This window comes from Dioscorea cayenensis, unplaced genomic scaffold (assembly GCF_009730915.1).
Source record: "Dioscorea cayenensis subsp. rotundata cultivar TDr96_F1 unplaced genomic scaffold, TDr96_F1_v2_PseudoChromosome.rev07_lg8_w22 25.fasta BLBR01000460.1, whole genome shotgun sequence".
Lineage (NCBI taxonomy): Eukaryota > Viridiplantae > Streptophyta > Magnoliopsida > Dioscoreales > Dioscoreaceae > Dioscorea > Dioscorea cayenensis.
Window position 1 is genome coordinate 96,089 of NW_024086851.1, and position 19,335 is coordinate 115,423.

General features: G+C 34.1%; 1 protein-coding gene and 1 pseudogene across 1 annotated transcript; both read left to right on the plus strand.

The window, feature by feature from the left end:
- The first annotated feature begins 6,575 nt into the window (after positions 1-6,575).
- Positions 6,576-8,207, plus strand: LOC120254459 (annotated as a pseudogene).
- A 4,651-nt stretch (positions 8,208-12,858) lies between these two features.
- Positions 12,859-14,823, plus strand: LOC120254455 (putative 12-oxophytodienoate reductase 11). The gene is made up of 5 exons (XM_039262555.1): positions 12,859-13,051; positions 13,301-13,441; positions 13,530-13,660; positions 13,735-13,908; positions 13,987-14,823. The coding sequence occupies exons 1-5, from the start codon at positions 12,990-12,992 to the stop codon at positions 14,580-14,582; spliced, it is 1,104 nt and encodes a 367-aa protein (XP_039118489.1). The 5' UTR covers positions 12,859-12,989; the 3' UTR covers positions 14,583-14,823.
- Positions 14,824-19,335: the final 4,512 nt, after the last annotated feature.

The following is a 19,335-nucleotide window of genomic DNA, read 5'->3' on the forward strand; positions in this document are numbered from 1 at the left end:
CAAAAGAGGTATTGATTTATCTAGTTTACTTGTGGGTATTTACGTCGATGATCTTATTATCACAGGATCACATCCGCAAGAAATCAACAAATTCAAGGAGGTGATGAAGAAATTATTCAACATGAGCGACCTAGGTTTGTTAAGCTATTACCTGGGCATAGAGGTGGAACAGACTGACGATGGTATCACCTTGAATCAGTCGACCTATGCATTGAAGATTTTGGAGAATTGTGGCATGGTTGGCTGTAACCTGTGCCAAGTTCCTATGGAATCAAAGCTCAAGTTAAGCAAAGTAAGTACCAGTTCTTCAACGGATGCCACATTCTATAGATGTATCTTGGGAAGACTGAGATACCTGGTACGTACACTCCCGGACATTGCTTACTCTGTGGGGTACGTGAGTCATTTTATGGAGGCTCCAACCACTAAGCACCTAATAGCCGTGAAACACATTCTGTGGTACATATGTGGTACTCAAAATATGGGCTGCTACTATGAAAGGAGGAATGAAGAAGAACCACACTTGATCAGGTATAGTGACAGCAGCAACAAAGCAGGAGATGCCAATGACCGCAAGAGCACAACATGTGTGTTGTATCTACTCAGGAGGAGTCCTATCAGTTGGCAATCGCAGAAGCAAAAGATGGTGGCACTGTCAACCTGCGAGGTAGAGTACATTGCTGTCACAACTGCAGCATGCCAAGGAATTTGGCTAGGATGTCTACTCAATGAGTTGTTGAAGAAGGAGCTCAGCAGTGTCACACTCAAAATGGACAACAAGTCAGCTATATCCTTGTGTAAAAACCCTATTTTCCATGACCGAAGTAAACACATCGATACCAGCTATCATTTCATTAGGGAGTGCGTTGAAGGAGGCAAGATTGCAGTCGAGTATATCAGCTCGGATGATCAACTTGCTGACATTCTAACAAAATCACTCGGGCGTGTCAAGTTCCTGGAGATGAGTAAGAAGATTGGGCTATTGGAAGTCAAGCAAATGCAACAAGATTAGGGAGTGATTGTTAGATAATCTTATCACATTGAGTATGTTAGTTATGTTAGCCTGTATGTAGGAGGAAGTGTGTTTGAATTAGTCAAAGTAGGAGTCAGTTAGTAATCCACTTTTATTGGATAAGTGGCTTAAGTTGTAAGGAGTGTTTTCTCTCCTATATGTACTTTGAGTTTGTTATAACAGAGATATCAGTTCTCATAAAGCGTTGAGTGTTCAAAAGGAAATCTCTTCCAGGTCTATTACATAGCATAAAAGTTTGTTTATTCACAGAAGTCACTCCTTTGTGTGTACTTCTCTGCATTGTTGTCATTGCACATGTGCTAGTAGCAATTGATGGCGACTTGCCTGTGCCCATAACACTATAGTACATCTTGCTGGCTATCATTCTCAGGATCACTTTGCAAGTAAGGGTAAAGAACTTTGTCTTGAGCTAGCTAGGTAAAAGCTGAGGCCAAAGTACTGACTGAGGAAGGCTTTGACAAGGAAGATTACCCTATAGAAGCTAAGGTGGAAGGAGGAGAGAAGCCGGTGGGTGGACAGGAATTCTATGGTGGTGACGCAGTGAAGATTGCGTCAGTGAGTGCTATTAGCGAGCATGGACATTATATGGTAGCTGTAGCCCATGTACTTGCCAGAAAGGGAATAGGTGCAGTTGGCGAAGGTGATGTCATTGATAGTGAAGCACTTGTCGGTACCGAAAGAGGAGGAGATGAGTGAAGCATGGTTAGAGCTAAAGCAGAGAAGTATGGGGCCATCAAGGTTTGTAAAATGAGCCTATGGACATATGTGCATATTGGTAAATGAACTCCAACATATGTATTCTAGTAAATAAAATTTAAAAATGTAATATTTTAAAAAATAGCCTTTCTCTTTGAACCAGCTCATTAATTGCTCTTCATCACTACTCTATCTCATAGGGCTCTTTGTTAGCCATAGTACTTGGTGATTGTTTATCTCTCTTATCATGTTTCGATGTAGTGAGTGTGGATTTTGTGAGAAGATTAGCTAACCAATGTGCCCATGCTTTGGCTTAAGCTGTTGGAACATGATCTGATCGGATGAAGTATCTCTGCCCTCTATCATTCATGTTTTCTACTTTGCAAGCTGATATCAATGGAATCTTTCAGTTTTTCAAAAAAAAAAGAAGTTAATTGGAATCTTCGCTTTTTCAGAAAGTTAATTGGTACTGGCTATGTAAATACCATGACCAAAGAAGGTGGGCCATCTTGAACTTAATTAACTTCAACAACTAACACCATTAACTTGTTAGTTGTGTTGGGACCCATTAGTACTAGCCTCTCTCTGGAAATTCAATTTAGGCTAAATAACTTAAATGGTCCCTTACCTTTCGTGTGTTTCTATTTTGGTCACTCAGTTTAAAAAAGTTACGATTTGGTCCTATTTTTTTAATTTTTATCACAATTTGGCCACCTGAACATATGCCATTAATGACGATCACATGTGGCATATGCCAACTCAGATGCTAGCTTTGAGAAAAATGTGTTCCGTAGTATGCCACATGTGATCACTATTAACGATGTATGCTTGGGTGACCAAATTATAATAAAAATTAAAAGCAAAGGATCAAATCATAACTTTTTAAAGTTGGATGGCTGAAATTATAACACAAAAATAATTAGGGGACATTTTAATTGTTTACTTTTAATTTAATTACTACTAAAGAGGATAATTTTTAACCTCTATGACACACATTGCAAAAAAGAAAAAAGAAAAAAAAAAAGGGTTTTCTTTGTCAGGGATTTTAAGCTATCTCACAATTTTTTGAGAATCTTATTATGGGATAAGCATTGGCTTAATAGTTATGCTCCAGAACATAGATGGCATGAGCTCCCACACCCCATGAGCAATATTTAGGAGATCCTCACCAACCCTCCATATCCCACTGCCTTTGTAAGTGAGGATCTGCGTTTCAACTCCCAACATCCTTTTGGCATGTTTTGAAATTACAAAATCTAGTGTCATGAAGCCAACATAGTTTTTTACCACTTTCGTGACATGGTAGCTTAAGATGTTTGTTGACCTCGCTTATGTGCTATCGTCCTTATCTCTATAAAATCAACATTTTCAATTAACTTATCTAGGATAACAAAATTTTTACTTCAGACAACTTGGCAAATGAAGACCATAATAAACTGTCAGTTGCAATATATGCTTAGTTTTCTACACAATAGTAGAGGAATCCATTAATCACCTTTTTCTTCATATGGCCATTAATTAACTAAATATGGAATAATTTTGGCTCAATATTTGGTGCTTTCCAATTCTGCAACACTCTTGTTGAGTTATGAGATTATTATTGATGCAATCTCAGGACCCATAGTTGCAATGTTAGGGAGCTTAAGCGTGTGAAAATTTTGATAAAAATTATAAATGGGTTTGAATGAGAATGAGGTTGTCTTTAAGTTCTACATCAATTTAGATTTTAAAAAAAGGCTATTTCACATTACTATCCATTATTGCATTAGGTTTGATTCCTTTTCATCCTTTTAAGTTGTGTCACTTTTATGGTCTTTTTTGGGGTGATATTTGCAATGATAGTAGTCTCGTGCATTTGCAGTGATAGTAGTCTTGTGTTGTGAAAGGAAGTAGCCGTACATCACATGATCAATAAAAATAGCTACCAAAATAGGACTTGCAAATCACACTCACAAGTCACACCAAAAGGTTCTATTAAGGTTGTCACTATACCATCACCAATGGTCCTGATTTGTTGTTGTGCATTAGCCGTGATTTCTAAAGGACATGTGCATGAATGGCATTTTATGAGGGTAAAGTTTCACGGTGCTACATACATGTTTTCATCGTTATAACGCTACGTATAACGCGAAATGTAGAACGTTAGTAGCACAAAAGCTATTTTTCGATCAGACCACGGCCAGCATCGACATATTTAGCTATTTCGTGTAAAGTTGATGATGCTGATTACTAAAAACACGATCCATGTAGTAAGTGCTCTATGACAGCAGCGATTATATTGTATCACAACGTTTATGGCATGAAAAACATTTGTGGTCATCGATCGACCGGGAAAAATAATTTGTGCCCACAATGTTACAAAAAAAAACAAAAACAAATGTGGCCACAACATTATAATAATGAAACATTTGTGGCCACCAGTGAAACTTGCCCCATTTTATGACCAAGACATGCTATACAGTATTGAACTATTTCCATGTGAATTGCATTCAGACATCGCCCATAATCTTTTAAAATTAATTGGGAAACCATTTACTTATAAATAAAATTACAAGACTTTCTAAATTTGTTTTAACTGAAAATAAAAAAAATTCTCAAACTCTTTTCAAACATTGATTAAAAAAATTATTTTATACTTGCATTTCACTACTCTTTTATCCAGGTTACGGTAAACATTGCCCAAACACATATATCCACAACTTAAAATATATTTTTATTTTCATTAACATACTTATATTCCTCATTTACAAACATTATAATGAGTTCAAAATTTTCACTTTTGTTATTATAAGACTTTATTTTACTTTTTATTAAAATATTTAATGAACACCAACCACTTCTTAATGTATTGGCAGTGGTTTCTTACGCAAGGTACTTGTATCTTACTAAGGAGACATCTTCAAATCTTTAGCTCAGATCAGGTATAGGCACAAGTGTGTTAAGCGATTAACACCATGTCTGTACATGTCCCCAACATGGTTTATCCATAATTCATAAAAAAAACAAACAACTATATAAAAATAAATAAAATGATTATATGAAACTGTGACATCACATCAAATAATATCCTTTTCCAATTATAAATCACCACATCATACTAAATAGGTTTTTTAAATGATGTGGATGCCAACGTGGCATTTATGTCATCATCCACGTTATTTTTTTCTATAAACTTTTAAATTCAAACTGTATAAATTCTTAAATTTTTAAAATTATAAAACATTATAAAACTATACCTAAAACTCTACAATTTTAAACCCAAATACTACAAAACCTATACCCAAAATTCTAAACCATAAATCCTAGGCTCTAAACCATAAACCCTAAACCCTAAGTTCTAAGCCTAAAACCCAAAGGGATTTGCGATTTACAATTTTGGGTTCATGAGGGGGTTTCGGTTTAATGTTAGAAGTTTAGATAATAAAAAAATTATTTTTTTAAAAAAAGAGAGATAAATACTGATATGGTAATTTATGATTTTAGTGGATAAAATTCTACGTGGTATCACCGTTTCATTAAATCCTAATGCATAAAAATAATAGTAAATATTAATCTTCATGATAAAAAAATAAGAGAGCGAAAGAGAGAGAAAGAAAATAGGTTGGATAGGCTAAGGGGAAGAGTTATTATACTAGTTTTTTTGGCAAGGAGGAGAGACCAGTGAATGTTGATCCATCAGGCCCTTTGGACTTGCGTAGATTCAAAGCTTACTTATGTCCCCAAAAAAACGTGTGCTTATAACAAACACAAACACATATCCCCTACCCCTCAATCATATCATAATTTAAGGGTGCGTTTGGATGCCCTCAATCATTAATCATTGATTACATATGCCCTTCCATTTGTTTAGATGTTATTTTATGTAGGTGATCATTGAGGGTTGGTGGAATTCATTACCTCCACCAAAGGAATAAGTCATTCCCCCCACATTGGGGGGAATACCCATTACTAATAGTTGAATTAATGTTTTTGCCCATATCAAAATAAAAATATTACTTATATATCCCAACATAAAACCTAACCATCTTTAATTAACTTAATTAATAAAATAATTAATTAACTCAATTAATTATGTTACTTAATTAATCGAGTTAATAAAATAAATGATTAAATTAATTAATAAAATAGTTAATTAATTTAATTAACTTAATTAAGATAATAAAATAATTAATTGTATTAACTTGATTAATTAAATAATTAATTAAGTTAATAAAATAATTAATTAACTGAATTAATAAATAGTTAATTAACTTAATTATTTAAGTTAATTAAATAATTAATTGTATTAATAAAATAATTAATTAACTTAATTAATTCTTAATTTTCATTAAACATATATACATAATTGTTTTTTTTAAAAGGGTATAAAAATAATTATACCACGTATTCTCAATTTCGCTTTTTACATTCGTCGATAATCCCCCATTATACGCGTTTTATTCCTATCCCTCCCATTACCCACTATTTAGTTTTTCTCTTCATTCATCACCTCCATTACACTCATACTTCCTATATCGCATTCTGACACGTTCTTGCTCCGTTCTTGTCAGTCATTCAAACGCACCCTAAGTTTCAAAGTAAAGAAGTCAAACATATTTGATCTCTAATAGAGTATGTGCTCAATATTTCTTTATTACTGCAAAATCGAAAAAAAAAAACAAAACAAAACAGACTCCAAAATGGCACTCTGCCTTGTTTCCTAGAAGCCTTCTCCCTTTTGAGGTCTTCTCATACTCTATATTAGACCATGAAACGGACCTCAAAGTCTTCAAAACAATAAAAATAAATAAAAAAAATAAAAATAAATAAATTCTAGTGTTCAAGATTTGGTGACTAAGCTTAAGAGATGGCAGCAGAGATCCCTCTGCTTACTCCTTATAAGATGGGCAAGTTTCATCTCTCACATAGGTTCATTACTCATCTCATCAAACTTATTATTATTCACCCAACTGATGATGCTTTGTTTTGAGTTTTATCTATTTCGGACTTTCTGTCTAATTCATTCTGACAACAATGAGGACTTATTACAAACTTGGTAGTGCCCTACAAAACTACTCTATCTAATTCATTATGATAACAACTAGTATCTACATTATTTAATTAATCTTGTCACATTTATTTATTTAATTGGATATAATGATGACATAATTAACATATGTTTCACTTATTTCAGAGTAGTTTTGGCTCCATTGACAAGATCAAGATCTTATGGCAATGTTCCTCAACCCCATGCCATTTTGTACTACTCTCAAAGGACTTCCAAAGGAGGCCTTCTAATTGCTGAAGCTACTGGAGTTTCTGACACTGCTCAAGGGTACTTAATTCATTTAATCAACTTTTAAATACTTTTAATTTTCCATCTTAATCATAAACAAAATGCCTGCTCTTAATCTGAATTGCAGGTACCCAGAAACTCCTGGAATTTGGACTAAAGAATAAGTGGAAGCATGGAAACCAATTGTGAAGGTTGTGCATGATAAGGGTGGTGTGTTTTTCTGTCAGTTGTGGCATGTAGGAAGAGTCTCAAACTATGGTAAAGTTCAATCATTCACTCATGGAAACATTTATGTGTTTACACTAACAATCTTTGAAATTTTTGTCAAAATAGGTTACCAGCCCAATGGACAAGCTCCGATCTCCAGTACTGACAGGCCAATACTGGCTCAAACACATCCTGATGGTAAGGTTGAAGAGTACTCTCCACCCCAACGCCTAAGAACCAATGAGATCCCTCAAATTGTCATTGATTTCAGATTGGCTGCAAGGAATGATATTGAAGCTGGTAAGTTCTTTTTATAATAAATACAAGTTCAAACTACAAGCCAATCACATAACCAATCTTTGTTGTTTTTGAAATGCAGGCTTTGATGGAATTGAAATCCATGGTGCTCATGGCTACTTGTGGGAACAATTCATGAAATAAAGCGCGAAATATGGGGGAAGCTTAGAGAACTGATGCCGCTTCGCTATTGAAGTGATTGAAGTGATTGAAGCAATTGCGAATGAGATTGGTTCTGATAGAGCAGGCATTAAACTCTCTCCATTTGCACATTTCATGGAAACCTGGGTTTCAAACCCAGAAGCTCTCTAGCTCTACATGGTTAATACATTGATCAAGTTCGGCATTCTTTGCTGCCATATGGTCAAGCCAAGGATGGCAATTATAGATGGTAGGCAACAAATTCCACACCGTCTTCTTAACATGAGGGAGACATTTAAAGGAACATTTATAGCTGCTGGAGGATATGATCGAGATGAAGGTAACAAGGTCGTTGCTGAAGGCTATACCGATCTCATCGCCTATATATGGTCGCTTGTTCTTGGCATATCCTGATTTACTGAAGAGATTTGAGTTGGACGCACCATTGAGCATGTACAATAGTTCCATCTTCTACATTGTGAAGAAACTGATGTACTATGTGTAATTGATCAACAAGAGAGTGGATTGGAAGGCAAAAATACACTTCCTTTGGTTTCATTCAAGCTGATACATGCTCTAGTTTGAATTTTAAAATACATGCTGAAAAGATGAGAAGAAGATAAGGATTAGTTTAAGTAACAAACAAAAAATTTTCAAGCTCATAAATCAAGAGCTGCAGGATCAAATTCAGATTTCATTCCAATATACACTTAGGACCCTGTCGTCGGGTATACAGATTACCCGTTTCTCGACGGGCCTTCTCCTTGAGTTCCTGAATATTTTGCCTGCCTTCAAGATTTATTCTTGTATCAATAAAAGAAGAAAACCACATTATAGATTGAAGATATAAAATTCTCATGTACCCATATTTGAATTGACTGCAATAAAATTACTTTAGAGTGAAGAAACTGATGTACTATATGTAATTGATCAACAAGAGAGTGGATTGGAAGGCAAAAATACACTTCTTTTGGTTTCATTCAAGCTGATACATGCTCTAGTTTGAATTTTAAAATACATGCTGAAAAGATGAGAAGAAGATAAGGATTAGTTTAAGTAACAAACAAAAAATTTTCAAGCTCATAAATCAAAGAGCTGCAGGATCAAATTCAGATTTCATTCCAATATACACTTAGGACCCTGTCGTCGGGTATACAGATTACCCATTTCTCGACGGGCCTTCTCCTTGAGTTCCTGAATATTTTGCCTGCCTTTGAGATTTATTCTTGTATCAATAAAAGAAGAAAACCACATTATAGATTGAAGATATAAAATTCTCATGTACCCATATTTGAATTGACTGCAATAAAATTACTTTAGCTCACCAATACAATGCGTGCGATCAATCCTATGCTCCCATCATCAATCAAACAAAACTAAACAAGATCAATCAAATAGAGGAAATTACAACAATATTATTAGTTCTTGTGATTAAGCAGAACACCAAACCAAAAGAAAGAAAATGTTCAGTGAGTAATTAGCAATATCATTTGAAAATCAGAATGACAGAACCTGAGAAAAATTTTGAAGTCTAATCATAGTGCCAAAACACTTGGTGCAGGAAAGACAGAAAGGAAGCCCATCTCGGTAGAGTACTAGAATCAGGCCTAATCATTGTTGGAAAATCTCCGTAATTGAATTGGAGTTAGTAATTGTTGAGTTTTTGCACAACAAATGCTTCTTGATGTAAATAAAATAATTTCGAGTACTAAACTGAACAATAAATGAAATCAATCAAGCAGACACAAAATTTACGTGGAAAACCCTCTTATTCGGAGGGAAAAAAACCTCGGGCCAGAACTCGAATCAAATCCACTATTAAAATCAACAAGTACAAAAACTACTCAAGCAAATGCACACTGAGATCACCACCAACAATGGAGAAATACAAATAATAACTCTAAAAACCCCTTCTTGAATGATCACACCAAGAAAAAAGCTAGAGAAAGTTTACACTCCAAGATTGCTCCGAAAACAAACTTGCACGATTTGAGTAGGATTCAATAAAAGAAGATATGCTTTCTTGCCTCCTCCTTCCAATGGACATAGAGAACAATCACGCTTCTTTTTTCTCTCTCACTATCGATGCCTTCTCAATAGCCACATATTTATGTTTAGGGTTTCTTTTGCATTTTGTCCCCTGTCTTTATTACTAATAAAAAAAATGGGCTGGATCGAAGTTTGGCCACCAAACCAACAATAATTACTATTCATCAATATTTAATCAACAATTGATTAATATCGAGGATCCATCATATAGACATTTTAATATATATGTAAAATTAGGGTTATTTCATTGAGATTTCACAAGTGTCATCTCACAAAAATTTCATAAGCGCAAAATCCTTCAATCCTCCAACACAATTAATGATATGGAACCAAAGACTATCAATTCTTGTGATTATACAGAACATGAAATAAAAAAAAAAGAAAATATTAATTAAGTTAGCTACCTAATGACATTGATAAGACTCAAACATTGGGCCATCCTTATCATTTGGAAAATAAGAATGACGGAACCCCAGTATAAGATCTAAAACTCGTCATTTTACCAAAACATTTTGTTGCAGGAAAGATAGAAAATAAACCCATCTCAGCAATAGGACTAGAATCATGTCTAATTTTTGTCGGAAAATCTTCCTTATTAAAATTGAGTTATCAATTATAATTGATTGATTTTTAATCAATAATTAATTAATTATTAAGGATCAAGCTTATAAACACATAAACATATGAGTTAGATCAGAGTTACAACATAATTTCACAAGTCCAAAATCCTCCAACATTAACCCACCATTCATCAATTAAATATGGAATAATTTTGGCTCATTATTTGGTGCCACCCAATTCTACAACAATCTTGTTGAGTTATGAGATTATTAGGCTTTGTTTGGATTGGCTTATCAAAAAAGTATTTTTTTTTTCATTTTAGTAGAAGTGCTCCTGGAAAAAAATGTTTCCTCATAGTAAGTTAGGCACTTTTTTATATTTTGTGATTGTAATAGTTTTTCCTGTAGGGAATGAGTTCGTAAAAATCGAAAAACAACTTTCTCCGAAAGTTAGTGATGTAAAAATAGTTTCAAAAAGCAGTTTTTGAACTGCAGTACGACGAGCTCTGAAAAGTCGCATTTTTTACAGACTTTCTATTTTACAGAAGTTCAATACAAAAACCTTTTTTGAACCCAAAAGTATTTAACTTATAAAAAAGCTTTTCTGGGTTTTTTAAAAACTAATCCAAACAAGCTTTTAGTGATGCAATCTCAGGATCCACTATTGCAATGTGTGGCAGGTTGGGAGTGAAATTTAGATAAAAAATGAGCATAATTGAGGTTGTCTTTAAAAGATTATATTAATTAGGTTTGATTTCTTTTCATTCTTTTAAGTATGGACTTTTTTAGAGTGATATTTGCAATGGTGCTAGTCTTGTATCGTGAAAGGAAGTCGCCACTCGCCATATGACAAATAAAAACAACTACCAAAATGGGACTTGCAAATCACACTCACAAGTCACACTAAGAGGTTCAATTGAGGTTATCGCCATGCTATCAGTCTATCACCAATGGTCTTGATTCATTGCTATGCTGCCACTGCGAATCATAAAAGACACCTAGACAACTGGTATTTTATGGCCAAGACATGCTACATGCCATTGAACTGTTTCTATGGGAATATTGTTCAGACATTGCCCATAATCATTTAAAATTAACTGGGAAACCGTTTACTTATAAATAGAGTTACAAGACTTTCTAATTTTTTTAATTAAAAATAAAAAATTCTCAAAATCTTTTAAAAATTGATTGAAAAAATTATTTTATACATACATTTCTCTACATTCTTTTCCAGGTTACGGTTAACATTACCCAATCACATATATGTTAGTTTGAGTTCTATTCTGAATTCAACTTCGTGATGATATTGATTCAAATTAATATTCAGACTAAATAAAGTGGTCCATAACTTATCTGGTGGAATCCTAATTTAACTCTAATTGGCACTTTGAATTGTGATCTAACTCAAACCTTTGAGTTGAGTTAATCCTTTGATGGAAAGGATTATATATAGACAGCACCAGGGGTCCCCAATCTATCGTTCTTGAAAATACCTAGCTCCATCAGTGGGAGAGGACGGGATAGATTGGAAGAGTCTCTGGTTAGTTCAAGCGTGGACTCAAGGCTCTCGTCGTCTTCAACAAATTGCTATGGTTGGAGGTAAGTGATCCTGCTTCCGCATATAATATACGACATAGATGTCGTAATTAAGTTTGATAAAACCTAACAATATATATTCATAACTTTAAATATATTTTTATTTTCATTAACATATGTATATTCCTCATTTAAAAAAAATTACAATGAGTTAAATTTTTTACTTTTGTTATTATCGATAGACAACTTGTACAGCTCACCAGTGGATTTCTCTCTAACCAAATTAGGATAGTTTTCAAATTGATTATTGATTGATTCATGTTAATAAGATTTCCAACTATCTCTTATTGTACTCCTATATATGGTGCACCAATCAATGGACAATGTATCTCTTTTTTGCAATCAATCTTTCAATTATAAGATTTTATTTTAAGTTATATTAAAATATTTAACAAACACCAATCACCTCATAATCTATTGTCATTACTCATCAGGTCCCTTATTTAAAGTATTCATGTTCTTACTGAAGAGGTATGTTTAAATTTTTAACACAAGTAAAATAAGGGCACAAATATATTGAGCGATTAATTTTATATTTGTGGACGTGATCAATTCATATTTTATAAAAAAATTATTTAACAAACAATCATAAAAAATAATAGTAAATATTAACATTTACAAATGATAAAAACTAAGAGAGATATTGAGGGAAATAGGTTAAATGGGCTCCTTGTGGGGTTATTATAATATGTTTTTACGCGGGCAGAAGAAACCGGTGGACTTGTGTAAATTCAAAGTCTACTCACGCCCCTAAAACAGATGTGTGCTCATAACAAGCATGTATCCCCTCCCTCTCCATCACATCATAATTTAAGTCTCAAAGTGAAGACATCAAACATGACAAGCTCGGTCTAATGATATTTAATCTCGAATGGAGTATGTGCTTAATATCTCTCCACGACTGCAAACTTGAAGGACATGACTTTCACTAATGACAAAAAAGAAAATAGACGCCAAAATGGAACTTTCAATATTACTTACAAAACCCTGCCTTGTTTCCTAGAAGACTTCCCCCTTTTGAGGTCTTCTCATGCTCTATATCAGACCATGAAACGGAGCTCACAAGTGTTCAAAACAATCAAAAGAAAAGGAAAAAAAAGTCTAGTGTTCAAGATTTGGTGATTGAACTCAAGAGATGGCAGCAGAGATCCCTCTACTTACTCCTTATAAGATGGGCAAGTTTGATCTCTCACACAGGTTCATTACTCAAATCTCATCAAACTTATTATTATTCAACCTACTGATAATGCCTTATTTTGAGTTCTATCTATTTCTCTCTAATTCATACTGAAAACATTGAGGACTAAATACAAATTTGGTAGTGAACTACTAATTAAACTTCTCTGTCTAATTCATTATGAAAACAATTAGTATATACAAAGTCACATTTATTTATTTAATTGGATATAATGAAGACATAATGAACATATGTTTCACTTATTTCAGAGTAGTTTTGGCTCCATTAACAAGAACAAGATCTTATGGCAATGTTCCTCAACCTCATGCCATTTTGTATTACTCTCAGAGGGCTTCCAAAGGAGGCTTTCTAATTGCTGAAGCTACTGGAGTTTCTGACACTGCTCAAGGGTACTTAATTCATTTAATCAACTTCTAAATCCTTTTTATTCTCCAATTTAATCATAAACAAAATGCTTGCTCTTAATATGAATGGCAGATATCCTGAAACTCCTGGAATTTGGACTAAAGAACAAGTGGAAGCATGGAAACCAATTGTGAAGGCTGTGCATGATAAGGGTGGTGTATTTTTCTGTCAGTTATGGCATGTAGGAAGAGTTTCAAACTACGGTAAAGTTTAATGCATTCATTCATGCAAAGATTTGTGTTTAATCTAACAATCTATAAAATTTTCGGCAAAATAGGTTACCAACCTAATGGACAAGCTCCAATCTCCAGCACTGACCGGCCAATACTGGCTCAAACATATCCTAATGGTACGGTTGAAGAGTACTCTCCTCCCCGACGACTAAGAACTGATGAGATCCCGCAAATTATCAATGATTTCAGGTTGGCTGCAAGGAATGCTATTGAAGCTGGTAAGTTCCTTTATACTAAATACAAGTTCGAACTCAAAACCAATCACATTACCGATCTTTGTTGTTTCTGAAACACAGGCTTTGATGGAATTGAAATCCATGGTGCTCATGGCTACTTGTTGGAACAATTCATGAAGGAAAGCACAAATGACAGAACCGATGAATATGGGGGTAGCTTGGAGAACAGATGCCGCTTCGCTATTGAAGTGATTGAAGCAATTGTGAATGAGATTGGTGCTGATAGAGTCGGCATTAAACTCTCTCCATTTGCACATTCCATGGAAACCTGGGACTCAAACCCAGAGGCTCTCGCACTCTACATGGTTAATGCACTGAACAAGTTCGGCATTCTCTACTGCCACATGGCTGAGCCAAGGATGGAAATTATAGATGCTAAGCAACAGATTCCACGTGGTCTTCTTAACATGAGGAAGGCATTCAAAGGAACATTTATCGCCGCTGGAGAATATGATCGAGATGATGGTAACAAGGCCATTGCTGAAGGTTATACTGATCTTGTTGCCTACGGTCGCTTGTTCTTGGCCAATCCTGACTTGCCCAAGAGATTTGAGTTGAATGCACCACTGAACAATTACAATTTTTTCACATTCTGCACTCAGGACCCTGTTGTTGGGTATACGGATTACCCGTTTCTTGATGAGTCTTCCGCTTGAGTTGCTGAAGAATTTGCCTGCCTTCTCAAGAGTTATTTCTGCATGTGTTTCGGCATGGTACTTAGAGAAGAAAACAACATTACAGATTGAAGATATTTTCAGCCATAGCAAACTGGACAAGAAAAGCAGAGGAATTGGAACCAATATGTTTAAAGAAAACACAGTGATACTTCGAATCTATTTTGTTATGTCCTGTCTATGGTTGGATATTCACATGAATATGAAGGATTAATTAAAAACCCGTGGTGCTTCTTTATATATAATCCTTTCCATAGGACTCTAATGATAAAAGTCATGAACCACAAGATTTAATTTGAATTTAAATACAAAAGAAGATTTCCAAAATGAATACATGAGATGCAACCATGCCGGAAGGTCCATTTTCATTTGACCACATCGATCTTTGTTAGTAATGATAGACAATCTTCTCAGAATTAATTTCTTTTGAAGTCCTAAATCATATCTATTTGTTAAGGTAGAAAAAACCAAGGATGTTGTTCTAATCACTTAATTAGCAAAGAGCTAAGGTCAATGAAATATGAAAGTTGCAGGGAAAGGCCTGAAATAAAGTTAATAAAGATAAACGCAAGCAATTCATAATAACAACCAATATTGTTATGTGAACAAAATTGTTACATTAATAAGAAAATATTTTCATGAGAGTTCTTGGCACAAAAAGTATAGCTAACACATTATCATGGGGACTCTTTGAATTTGTCCATGAAATTCCTCCCAGATGAGTAAACCAAAACTCTAGCATAAATCAGCAAGTTCAAGCATAACATGAGAGGAGAGAAAAACCAAAGGACACTAGATCTGGAAGTTGCAATCTAAACAATTAAATCACAGAGGAAACAATGAAGTTGCATCATTGCAAGCATGCATGTAAAAATAACATAAGCAAATAAAAGATTATCAGCATCAAAAGGATACATTATCCAATTATCAACTCAGGATTAAATTAAGAGATTTCCCTTTTTAAGGCTCATGAAAACCAATAAATTTGTCTATCATCGCACCAATTTGTAAGACTTAAACAATATGTCATGAAACAATAATGTTACAAGAATTTTGTACACTCAATCTCTTGTGAAGTTGTCATGCATGACCGGATCAAGTAGCCAACATGATCAGCAATCTAAATGCTGATTATGACACATTAAAGTAGCTGCAATATTCACTAGAAGGGCATACCTAAAGCCAAAGTATGAGAAAACGTTTATAAACTTTTGAATACAGTTAATTAGATCACAAAACATACACCAAAAAAAATATTGAAAAGATGATAAAGCAATTTATATTCAGATAAAAGCCGCTTCACAGCATTCAACTGTAATTGCAGCACACAAACATAATGGATGAGTCCAATCCAAGGCACATTCTCTATTTTATTTTTTTAACATGTGGACAAACCACATGTCAAAGGTGTGTATCACTGGAAATTGATCTTATGCAGTTATCCAGCGAACAGAAGAATTACTTTACAAAACCACTTCCACAGTTGGAAATCTTTTTTGATGTCATTGTGTCCGTATTTCAAATTATGAGTAACTAGAGTTTTTATAAAATACCTTTTGTAATCAGGCTAGTACCATTAGAATAACCACATACCTTTCGGTGGAGGCACACAAACTCTGTTTATTATTATTATTTTTCTTTGAAGGCCCACTAATCCAACGGCTGTTAATGCCTGATGGCTTGATATGTACTCTTTGTTATTTTTTATTTTTTTATTTTTAATAATTAATTGAGATACTTTACTTAATAATGAATTATACACTATTTTAAAATTGATTTAACATATATATCCTTGGCAAATCTGAAATTTACACAAATTTCCATAGATTCTGGCCTTTCATAAAATTATTATTTTCCCTTTCAAATTATATATATATATATATATATTACAAAATATAAAATATACAAAAACAAAGAAATAAAAGAATTTTTTTTTTCTCTAAGTATAATTTAAAAATATCTATATAAGTGCCACATAGAATGGCATATATGATACCAAACTCAAATATAAAAACATAGCTTGCATTTGTCAATTTGGGAATTAATTGATAGAAAAAGGGCTTAAAGCCCATACATAATTCTTTATTTTGGTCAAAGTTTTATAGGTCAATGACATCCACCCTATTTTTAAAGCCATTGGTGTAAGACATTTGAATCAATCTTGCTGAATACAGTGATGGTAATGGATCCAGAGTTGTGGGTTCAGGCTTACAATTCAACCCCCGCACCACTGGATGAGGGCAACGGGGCTAGATATTTAATTCTTAGCTTGTGTGCATACCCCTAATAGTGTTTGTCAAATTTGTCAAAAAAGAAAAATTATTTTGATAATTTAATTGAAGATTACCGGTCTCTTAACCTACTAGTATATAAAGTCTCATGTCTCGAGGGTGACGAAAAATGAATCCTTGCAGGCATAACGTGCATGGAATATTTAAAAAAATTGCGCACTTCTTTGACGATTTTTATATGGGCTAAGATGTTCATTGTCCGATGGTTATGTAGACTAATGTGGCATGTTCACTTTCCTAAAAATAAATAAATAATAATTTATTATTTATGCGCACATCTAATGGGCCGGGTGAGAGTTTTACAAATTTTTTTTTTTTTGTTGCAAAAAGCTGAATCTAAAAAAGAAAAAAAGAACAGAAAAAAAAGACTTAAAAAGAAAGCTGCAACTGCTAGCACAAATCTTCGAGCCAGTGATGGGGGTTGTGGCCTTATGAAAAGAGAGAAAGTTGAGGGTTTAGACGGCCGAAAGCAACTAGGGAGTCTGCAAGAGTGTTTAAGTCACGGTTAATAAGCTCTAGCGAGAGGTGGGGGAAGTGATATATTGAGACAGTCTTGCATCTGTTGGAATTTCGGCTTGAAGGGCTAAGAAACTGTTTTTTGAAAGTTATTAATCATTTGAGTTATTCCTAGGTAGTCGCAGAAAAGTCTGTTTGGATGCCATCCATTGGAGATGCAAAGGCTTAGAGCTTGAATGACGGCCTCCATCTCAACCAAGACTGGCGAGTCGGATCTGCTACCACAGGCTCCTGCAATCAAGATTTTGTTGTAGTTAGAGATGATAACATATCCTACTCCACACTCATGAGAAGTTCTGATCCAGGTTGTATCAATATGGACAATGATGATAGGGTGAGTATTTCTGGGTTTAGAGAACTCCCTATGTTTGCTGGTAATTGCATGATCAAAATCTGAGCAGTAGGACCAAGCTTTGTCTACAATGGTGTTTAGATGTGGTCTCCGGTTCTTGAAGATAAGGTTGCATCTCTCTTTCCAATTAACCAAACAGTAGTGACAATTAGAGCTTTGGCAAAGTGGCTTTTGTGGTGGTGGTTGAAGGAACTGGTAATCCAGAGCCCTGAATTGAGAACATGAAAGTTAAGAAAAGGTAAACCCAAACAGTCTAGGACTTTGTACCAGCAAGCAATGGTCTTTGAACAATTCCAGAAGAGATGGCTTGCGGTTTCAGGCTCTAATTCACAGAATTTGCAAAGAGTGTAAGGGCCGATGTTGAGATCATATAAATAGGCCCCTGTTGGCAATTTACCATGGAACATTTTCCAAATAAAGATCTTGATGAGAGGGATAACCCGAAGTCTCCAAATCCGATGCCACCCAAACCAATCTTTGGCATCACAAATATTGAGATGATCATAAACTGTAGAAGCAAGAGTAATTTTGATAGTTTCATGACCCCAAATCCAGAAGTTTTTTGGGGCATTAGCATCAATCTTGTTTATCCACTTCCAATCCAGATTTTGGCCGAAAATATTACTCAACGTATCTTGATCCAAGGAGTCATTGCGAATAAAGTCAACAAAGGACAAATTCTTCTAGATTAAGTTCATGTTGATGTGGTGGGCTTCATGTTAATGGGTAAATCCATGATACAAGGGTCTCTCCACAGATCAATAGAAAGAGGGTGGCAAGAAGAAATTTTCAGGTTTACTCTGATGATCTCATTAGTTTTACAAATGGATTTGAAAAACCAGGAGGTTCGATTTAAGCAATTCATATTCCAGACATTCCAATGACCATAGCTTGGAAGATATCCACCCAGATTTTGTCCTCAGAGTTTAAAATTACAAAAATGTTTTTGGTCATTTAGGAATGCTTAATCAGATTCAGATTTGCTAAGCGTAGTAATTGTCCAACCGATAGAATAGAAGCCGTTTCGATTGCTTGTCCTACCCTAGATATGCCAACTTAATTAAAATGATGTCTGCATGATATGTAAATGGCTCAGAAAAGAAAAAAAGGCAGAAGAATAAAATAAAATAAAATAATTTATACTTAATTGAAGGAATTTTTTAATTATTATTTAAAAGAGCAAAGAATACAATCCTGCCCAGTGGAGGGATCAGTAAATTACAGTAAAACTAAAAAATTATAAAAGTAATCATTTTTAAATCAATTGTAAAGTAGAACGATTTAATTCGTTAGTATCTTCTACATGCCATTTGCAATGACATTACTAGGGAAATAGTCTCCTTATAAATTGATTTACAAGATTCTTCTCAAGAACAAAAAAGATTTTTTTAAAAGAATCTTTTAAGGGAAATAATGCACATACCTCTATGGTTAAAAGTTAATTTTTTGAAAAAAAAAACCCTAATTTATACTATTTAAAATATATACTTTTTAACATTTTAAAAAATTAATTTATTTACTAAAGTTATGGTTTTTGAAATATAAGGCATATTAGAGAGGTAAGATGTGAAGCAGC